This window comes from Portunus trituberculatus, chromosome 27 (genome assembly GCF_017591435.1).
Source record: "Portunus trituberculatus isolate SZX2019 chromosome 27, ASM1759143v1, whole genome shotgun sequence".
Lineage (NCBI taxonomy): Eukaryota > Metazoa > Arthropoda > Malacostraca > Decapoda > Portunidae > Portunus > Portunus trituberculatus.
In genome coordinates, this window is record NC_059281.1 from 8,642,765 (window position 1) to 8,652,062 (window position 9,298).

A 9,298-nucleotide genomic window follows, 5' to 3' on the forward strand; every position below is an offset into this window, starting at 1 on the left:
CGATAGATAAGGTGAACGAAAGTGACATTTACAAAAAGGTCACCAGTGATAAAACTAGTGTCAGATCCTGCCTTGGGATTTCCTACACACACACACACACACACACACACACACACACACACACACACACACACACACACACACACACACACACACACACACACACACAGAGAGAGAGAGAGAGAGAGAGAGAGAGAGAGAGAGAGAGAGAGAGAGAGAGAGAGAGAGAGAGAGAGAGAGAGAGAGAGAGAGAGAGAGAGAGAGAGAGAGAGAGAGAGAGAGAGAGAGAGAGAGAGAGAGAGAGAGAGAGAGAGAGTCTATTTTAAGTCAGGATATACATCCTTTGGGTTCTTGGTTACTTTAGGCACATCAAACTGTCTGTCGCTTCCAAGAGCCTCAACTTAATTAAATGTCACTGAGGCAAGGAAGAGCATGAAGTGTACCATACAGCATCACAGAGTCACCATATACACCACCACAGTCACCATACTAGCATACAGTCATACAGCATACAGTCAAGTCGTAGGAAGATGGAAATACAGAAGCAGGTGGGGAGTTCCAGAGCTTACCAATGAAAGGTATGAATGATTGAGAGAATTGGTTAACTCATGTATTAGACTTAGAGGGTTGGACAGAATAGGGGTGAGAGGAAAAAGAAAGCTTTATGCAGCGAGGCCGCAGGAAGAGGGGAGGCATGCAGTTAGCAAGATCAATAGAGCAGTTAAAGCACACACCAAGGACATTCAGCGGAAGAGGGAGACGGTTGAGTTTCTTTGAAGAAGAGGGGATAGTTGTCTAGAAGGTTGTGTTGAGTTAATAGATGGAGGAATTGAGTTTTTGAGGCATTGAAGACTACTAAGTCTTCTCTGTCCCAATCAGAAATCTTAGAAAGATCAGAAGTCAGGCGTTCTGTGGTGTCCCTGCGTGAACTGTAGACTTCCTAAAGGGTTAGTCGTCTCTGAAAGGACGTGGAAAGCTGTAGAGTGGTATTATCAGCGTAGAAGGTATGGGTAGGATAAGAAGTTAAGGTCATTAATGAATAATAGAAAGAGAGTGAGTGATAGGACAGAACCCTGAGGAACAACACTTTAACAGATTTATTAAAAGAACAGTGGTCATCTACCACGGCTGTAATAGAATGGTCGGAAAGGAAACTTGAGATAAAGTTGCAGAGAGAAGGATCGAAGCCGTAGGAGGGCAGTTTTGAAATCAAAGCTTTGTGCCAGACTCTATCAAAAGCTTTTCATATATGTAACGCTACAGCGAAAGATTCACCGAAATCTCTAAAAGAGGATGACCAAGATTCAGTAGGGAAAGCCAGAAGATTACCAGTAGAGCGATCTTGATGGATGACATACTGGCTATAAGATAGACGATTGTGAAGTAACAGATGTTCAAGAATCTTCCTATTAAGGTTTGATTCAAAAACTTTAGACAAACAAATGATTAAAGCTATAGGACGGTAGCTTGAGAGATTAGAACGGTCACCCTTTTTAGGAACAGGCTGAATGTAAGCAAACTTCCAGCAAGAAGGAAAGGTAGAAGTCGATAGACATAGTTGAAAGAGTTTGGCCAAGCAAGGTGCAAGCATGGATACGCAGTTTTTGAGAACAATAAGAGGGACCCCATCAGGTCCATAAGCTTTCCGAGGGTTTAGGCCAGCGAGGGCATGGAAAACATCATTACGAACTTTAATTGGAGTAATGAAATAGTCAGAGGGAGGAGGAGAGAGAGGAACAAAGGAACAAGCCCAGAGTTTTTATTAAAGGTTTGAGAGAAGAGTTTAGTTTTAGAGACAGAAGACAAGGCAGTGCTTCCATCAGGATGAAATAAAGGAGGGAAAGATGAAGAAGTAAAGTTATTAAAGATGTTTTTGGCCAGTGCCGAAAGTCACGAGGGGAGTTGGAGTTTGAAAGATTATGGTATTTTATGTTTATGAAAGAGTGTTTGGCAAATTGAAGAATAGACTTGGCATGATTCAGGTCAGAAATATAAAGTGCATGAGATTCAGGAGATGGAAGGCTCAAGTACCTTTTGTGGGCAACCTCTCTATCATGTATAGCACGAGAATATGCTGTGTTAAACCAAGGCTTAGAACAGTGGTTCTCAAACTATGGGTCGCGACCCAAAGTTGGGTCGCGAGATCAATTTTGATGGGTCGCAGGGACACAGGAACATTAACATGCTTTCAGTGTCTCAGTGTATTTCAGTTACTAAATTGAATTATTATTCTTTAACCACAAATTACTTTTGTTATGTATGTTCATCTTCCCCCCACCTCCCTCCTCCTGGGCACCACGTAATGGTGTCTCTGACAGGAATGACTCCTGTATCAAACGCGTATGTTGGACTGGCAGTGGGCCCATGCAGGCTCGTGTAGACTATATAACTATAAATCATTGTACATTTTCTTTCTCTTTACCTTACTCTGGGTCGCGAAGGAATGAAATGTTCCAAATAGGGTCGCTCATGAAAACGTTTGAGAACCACTGGCTTAGAAGGTTTAGGTTGAGAAAAAGAATGAGGAATGTACGCCTCCATGCCAGACACTATCATCTCTGCTATACGTTCAGCACACAGAGATGGGTCTTTGACATAGAAACAGTAATCATTCCAGGGAAAATCAGCTTAATACCTCCTCAAGTCCCTCCAACTGGCAGAGGCAAAATGCCAGAGGCACCTCCATTTTGGAGATCTTGAGGATGGATTGGTGAAATAGGACAAGGTATAGAAATGAGATTGTGGCCGGAGGAGCCCAACGGAGATGAAAAGGTGACAGCATAAGCAGAAGGATTAGAGGTAAGGAAAAAATCAAGAATGTTGGGCGTATCTCCATGACGGTCAGGAATACGAATAGGGTGTTGCACCAGTTGCTATAGGTCATGGAGGATAGCAAAAATGAAGGCAAGTTTGCCAGGATAGTTAGTGAAGGGAGAGGAAAGCCATAGCTAGTGGTACATAAAGAATGATTGCCAAGGATACAAAATACGAAAAAGAATGTGAATCTTTTACTTTCTCTCAGATTACTTTCAGTTCTTCACGAGCGCAAACACACACACACAAAAAGAAAGAAAATGAAAAAGAGAAAATAGAAAAATATCTTGTTCTCAACTTGTTTTTCGGTCTGCAGAACAAAATAAGATATAATAATTCAAAGTATAAAACAATAAAAAGTGAGCAACATTAGCCTTGGTGCGTCAGGCAGGAAGTTAACCATTCAACACAGACACGCAAATCGTTTGTATCTTGAACACGCAGGCAATCGAGGCCTATCTACACGAGGTTTTTCAGGGAACCAAGAGAATGTTGAGTGCATGTATATGTTACTTCAACTTCTACTTCAAATTTTGTTCAAGATCTTCTCGGTTTTTTTCTTTTCTTTTTTCTTTTATCATGAATAAATATGACCAAAAAAAGGACTTACATGTGCGCGCCCTCATACACACGCGTGCACCCGCACGTGCGCTTTCACACACGCACACACACACACGTAAGCACACAGAGAGAGAGAGAGAGAGAGAGAGAGAGATGATGATGATGATGGTCTATGTGTGTGTGTGTGTGTGTGTGTGTGTGTTTCACTGTTTGATCTGCTGCAGTCTCTGACGAGACAGCCAGACGTTACCCTACGGAGCGAACTCAGAGCTCATTATTTCCGATCTTCGGATAGGCCTGAGACCAGGCACACACCACACACCGGGACAACAAGGTCACAACTTCCCGATTTATATCCCGTACCTACTCACTGCTAGGTGAACAGGGGCTACACGTGAAAGGAGACACACCCAAATATCTCCACCCGGCCGGGGAATCGAACCCCGGTGTGAAGTGAGCGCTCTAACCACTGAGCTACCGGGCGTGTGTGTGTGTGTGTGTGTGTGCGCTCGCTCGCCCAACATTCTTAATCTTGCTTCTGAATCTCTTGCTTCATATCATGACCCAAAACGTGTGTGACCACTAAACGTTTGAGAAGGACGTAGGTTAGAATCCGCTTGTGTGTGTGTGTGTGTGTGTGTGTGTGTGTGTGTGTGTGTGTGTGTGTGTGTGTGTGTGTGTGTGTGTGAGAGAGAGAGAGAGAGAGAGAGAGAGAGAGAGAGAGAGAGAGAGAGAGAGAGAGAGGGGTGAGGATGTGGGGGTAGGAAGCAAGCAGACAGGCAGGCAACAAGGCAGGCTCAGAGAAAAGAGGCAGAGACAACAGAGACAGAGACACAAAGACACAGGGACACTATAAGGACATAGAAGGACAATCACAGAGACAGAGACAGACAGAGACTGAGACAGAGCCAGAGAGACAGACACCTGCATACACCCTCAACCAAGAAAAATCTGGTGGTCGGTTTCCTTTGCTCGTCTGGGCGACAAAAAGCCTGAGCGGTGGCGGCTTGAGGCATTCATTGCTGCGCTGAAACTGGCAGGTTGTGGACGGCGCTGGGTCCCTTGGCTGCTGCAGCGACCTAGAGAACACGAAGAAAACAACAGGCTCTATCTTCGCTATATACGCACCACTGATCACATGAAGTATTGGAGTAAGTAAATTGTTCACCTCGTTACTTCTTTGATAAGTTATTCTCAGTAGTCTTTTTTTTTTCCTCTGTTTTCAGTTGTTCTCTAAAACATTATTATTGAGTTAGGAAGTGTTGGGATGGACGAACATTTACATTAATTATACTAGTAAGGAAAGTCAGACTGGTTGAATGAAAATAATTTGTGAAGATTTATCACATATCCTGCTGTGGTGTGATTTGTTAAGCGCGACAGTAGTACTACGTATTAACACAAGAACATTTACAACTGTCCTTACCACTCTTGGTGTGTGGATAGAGTGCCACAAGAGCCTCGCGCACCACTCATTGCTCATAATTTGTTTTGGTTGGACACGCACACCACCTCACCTACAGTGAATACACCGTACGTACATTTTAGCTATAATTGTACTAGTTATAGTTTCCAATATTACTTACTCCTACACTTTTCTTATCCAGTGAAATGTATCTAATTTCCTTCTAATTATATTTCATGGCTGGTAATTTTCTACACCGCAGTAATTTCTGTTAACTTGTGGATTTGATCATCTGAGAGTGATTGCATGTATTTCCCCGTTTTCAGATTGTCAAGGTTAAGTTGTTCATTTCATAGGTTCATTTTCTTTACCACTGACTTGTAAAAGGTAGTAAAGATACAACTAAACTACGGTGACTGTCACGTCTACAAAGCCGTCTCTTTGTTCTTCAGACATATTCTTCAGGTATTTTTTGTGCTTTATCTGCTTGTAGCAATCTCCAAGTGCTGTGTGGGGCTAATTGTGAATAGTGCAGTGATAAGTCACCGAAGCGTGGCGTCGTTGGTGGTGGAAATGAGATTACTACAATAAAAAGTAGTCATTATTTAAACTTCCTGCGACGAAGATAACGAGAGGGGAGTTTAAGTGAGCCGCGACTTGATAGTCTGAGAGAGAACGATAGACTAAGTAATGTTCATGTATCGATGCATATTATACTAATAATGTTATCAAATATTATAATGTTTAGATTAAATATTATAATATTTAAACAAGAAGACACGAATGATAGTCTAAGAAGAATGTTACCATACTCTGCTTCGTCGTTTATCCTATTTGTTGAAAGATAGAAATTGCTTTCAATTTATTTTTTAATATACGTAGGAAACGTTGTAGAAATTAATTAACGTCCCTCTATACTTTAATCCAAATTGTCAGAGTATAGTTTTATCATCGGTAATACTTCAGCAGAAACAGGAAAAGAAGTAGTAATAGTAGAGGTGCAGGTAATATAGTTGTCTCTGAGGGAATGTCATGTTTTAGTTTTACATTCAAATACTTATTTTCAGGTTGTTCGGCCAACACATCCATCCGTTGTGACAGCAAAGAAGAGTGCACCAGCAGGACCTGTAAGGACCATGGAGGAGCATGATGAAAAAACCCTCAAACTCTCCGTCATTGAGGCCCTACCCATTGCTGAAGATGGAAATCCGTGTACGTACAATATTCCACTGAAACAGATTATGCGAGATGACGATGGGTGCATTGAAAAACTTGAGTATGGTCATGAAATCAGGAATGATGCAAGCAAGGTCATCATGATGGTGGGGGCAACTGGCTCTGGGAAGACAACACTTATCAATAGTCTGGTTAACTATGTTTTTGGAGTTGAATGGAATGACTCATTCCGCTTGAAGATGATCGTGGAGGACAGTCAAGCCAACCAGGCTGACAGTCAGACAAAGGATATCACTTGCTACACTCTGCATTATCAAGATGGCTTCCAAATACCCTACTCTCTTACTATCATCGATACTCCAGGCTTTGGTGATACACAAGGTGTTGAGCGAGATAGGCAAATAATAGAACAAATTCGAAAGTTTTTCTCTACCCCAGGAGACAGGGGGATCAGTCACCTTGATGCTGTTGGCTTTGTGGCTCAGTCATCCCTGGCCAGACTTTCTCCAGTGCAAAGATATATATTTGATAATATCCTCGCATTATTTGGCAAAGACATTCAAGATAATATATTCCTCCTCCTTACTTTTGCTGATGGACAGAAGCCCCAGGTTCTTAGCGCTGTGACTGAAGCTGAGATACCGTATAAGAAATTCTTCAAGTTTAATAATTCTGCAATCTATTCCCAGAAAGATGATGATGAATCCGCCCAAGATTTCTCTTCCTTTTTCTGGAATATGGGTTACAACAGTTTCAAAATGTTCCTTGAACAGATTCTCACTGTTGAAAGCAAGAGCCTCGTTCTTACTAAAGACGTGCTCGAAGAGCGCAAGAGAATCGAAGTGTTTGTTGAGGGTATACAGCAGGATATTCAAGTTGGTCTGAGTAAACTGGAGACTTTAAACAAAGAAGCAAAATTACTCAGAGAACATGAGGAAGACGTGAACAGAAACAAGAATTTCACATTTGATGTTGAAGAAGATGTATTTGAAATAGTAAACCTTGATTGGAACCGATCAATGACAAATTGCATGACTTGCAAGCGCACTTGTTGTAAGGATTGCATGGTTTTCCTCAGTCCTGCTTTGTACATGTGCCACGCCATGGCCTGGAACGGGACTTGTAGAATTTGTCCTAGGAACTGTAAATTTACAGAACACAAATCATGTAGCTTCATGTTTGATGTCAAAAGGAAAAAAAGCCAGAGGACAGTGGACGAAATTCGTGTCCGTTACGAGAAAGCACAAGAAAAAAAACTCTCCGCTCAGAGTCTGATTGACAGGATAAAAACAGAGTTTGATTCAGTGCAGAAAAACATATTGACAATGGCTGACTCAGTGCGCAAGTCCCTCCAGAGACTGAAAGAAATAGCTCTTCGGCCTGACCCGCTGACAACTCTCGAATACATCGACATGCTAAAAGAGAATGAGAAAAGGCAAGCAAAGCCTGGGTGGCTTGAAAGGATTGGGCAGCTTGACCAGCTAAGGCAAAGAGCTGAACATATCAAAGACATAGCCAGCGGAAACTCTAACCTGCTGCAAGAACATGAATGTTTGTATGAATAAAGGAGGAAATCCCTCGAAGCATCAGTGGAAATTGAATAATGGTACATTCCAAAATGTCACTCAAAACATTTTTTACCACAGTTAGTACATCATATTATATTCAAATAAAGTTATTGTTTGTGTGTATGTTTTTTCACGCAGTTGTTTAAGTAGAATTAGGAGCCATAAGACTAAGCTAATGTATTTCATATGACAATAAATTCTTCACTACATGGGAGAAACAAGCCAAAGACGTATTACATCAGAAAAGATAACATCACATGTACTATACATAGTATATGACAACACTATATGTATTGAATATGTTTCGCTTGTGTTTATGAATCAAATCTTTAGAAATGTAATTATCTTTGCTTTTTGATAATTAGGAGAACACACACACACACAGAGAGAGAGAGAGAGAGAGAGAGAGAGAGAGAGAGAGAGAGAGAGAGTGTTCGCTTGCCTATTATGACGTGTGTAGGTGTGTATGCCATCTCGGGCGGTGTCAGGCCGGGAGGCAGGAGCAGCATAGCCGCCACGGTCGGGCAGTAGTACAGATGGCCACCGAGCCGCGCGAGTCATACAGTTGCCATGATCAGCGACTCAAGGTGGTGCTGCTCATCGCTCCCGTGGTCTCGAGTTTCCTGGGTGGTAATTTGCGGTGGTGGGGGGCGGGCTGGAGGGACGGGTACTGGCAGGGTCGGGATAACGGAGAGGTTCACCCACTCTCGCTGGCAGCCCCCACTTCACTTCCCGTGCCGCGAGGCTCGAGCAGGACTGGCGCAGTGGGTGGCTGGGGGTTTCCAGGGTGTGTGGGTATACTGTGCTGGTAGGCCTTCTCGACGGCCTGTATTTTGAAACGCTCTGTGCTCTCTCATAAGCACATGTAAATTACTGGACGGATTGGTGTTTCTCACTAAAAAGCAGAATTTTTGTTAAACTTTTATTAGAAACCAAAACAAACAATGTAAAACGGAACTTGTTGAAAATAATATTTAAAAAGTAGGTTAAGAATAGCTGAGATAAGACACCAAGAGGTTTGAGAACATTGACCACTGTAATCAGTGGCTGAGACGCTGGGTGGACTTACTCTTCTCTCTACATATGAACAAGGTTACTTTTCTTTTTTTATTCCTTAACAAATACACTCCACACATCTCGATCCAGCAAATGTCCACCCTCATGACACGCCCCTCACCGCTGACTCACTTGCTATAATGACACAACTTCCTGCATTATATCATTGGCCATGGTATCATATTTTCCTCATGGGCTAAGGAGATCAGTATGTGCATGGCAGTGATTGTGAGTATTTGTAAATACTATCACTGTACTGTTACTGCGAAACGATAAAGACTGAAGGACACAAAGCGCGTGTTTTTACGTACAGCTCCTCGCAATCGCAGAGTGTAATAGACCTGGAATATCTAGTGTAAGGTTGGCTTGTGTCGTTCATGCATAGGGATTGTGGCACACACACACACACACACACACACACACACACACACACACACACACACACACGTCTGAATGTGGTTGATTTGATTTGATTAATTTATTACGCCGTATAGCGTCAAGCAAATTTTTTTTCTATGTTATGGCCTATAGCGCCTGTAGGCATAATTGGGGAATATATATATATATATATATATATATATATATATATATATATATATATATATATATATATATATATATATATATATATATATATATATATATATATATATATATGTGTGTGTGTGTGTGTGTGTGTGTGTGTGTGTGGAAGTGCTGTTCAGCTTCCGCCCATCAG

At 42.0% G+C, this 9,298-nt stretch overlaps 1 protein-coding gene across 2 annotated transcripts; it reads left to right on the top strand.

Annotated features, from left to right (window-relative positions):
• The first annotated feature begins 445 nt into the window (after positions 1-445).
• Positions 446-8,437, top strand: LOC123509483. Of its 2 annotated transcripts, XM_045263778.1 has the most exons (3): positions 446-578; positions 4,416-4,526; positions 5,848-8,437. In XM_045263778.1, exon 3 carries the CDS (start codon positions 5,917-5,919, stop codon positions 7,519-7,521), a length of 1,605 nt encoding a protein of 534 aa, XP_045119713.1. In that variant the 5' UTR covers positions 446-578; positions 4,416-4,526; positions 5,848-5,916; the 3' UTR covers positions 7,522-8,437. The 2 variants fall into 2 exon arrangements, with proteins under 2 accessions (XP_045119713.1, XP_045119712.1); XM_045263777.1 differs by lacking the exon at positions 446-578 and having other exon boundaries at positions 4,169-4,526.
• Positions 8,438-9,298: the final 861 nt, after the last annotated feature.

Excerpts from the sequence above, each read along its gene's own strand:
- LOC123509483 (XM_045263778.1), top strand. The coding sequence starts at position 5,917 with ATGGAGGAGCATGATGAAAAAACCCTCAAACTCTCCGTCATTGAGGCC.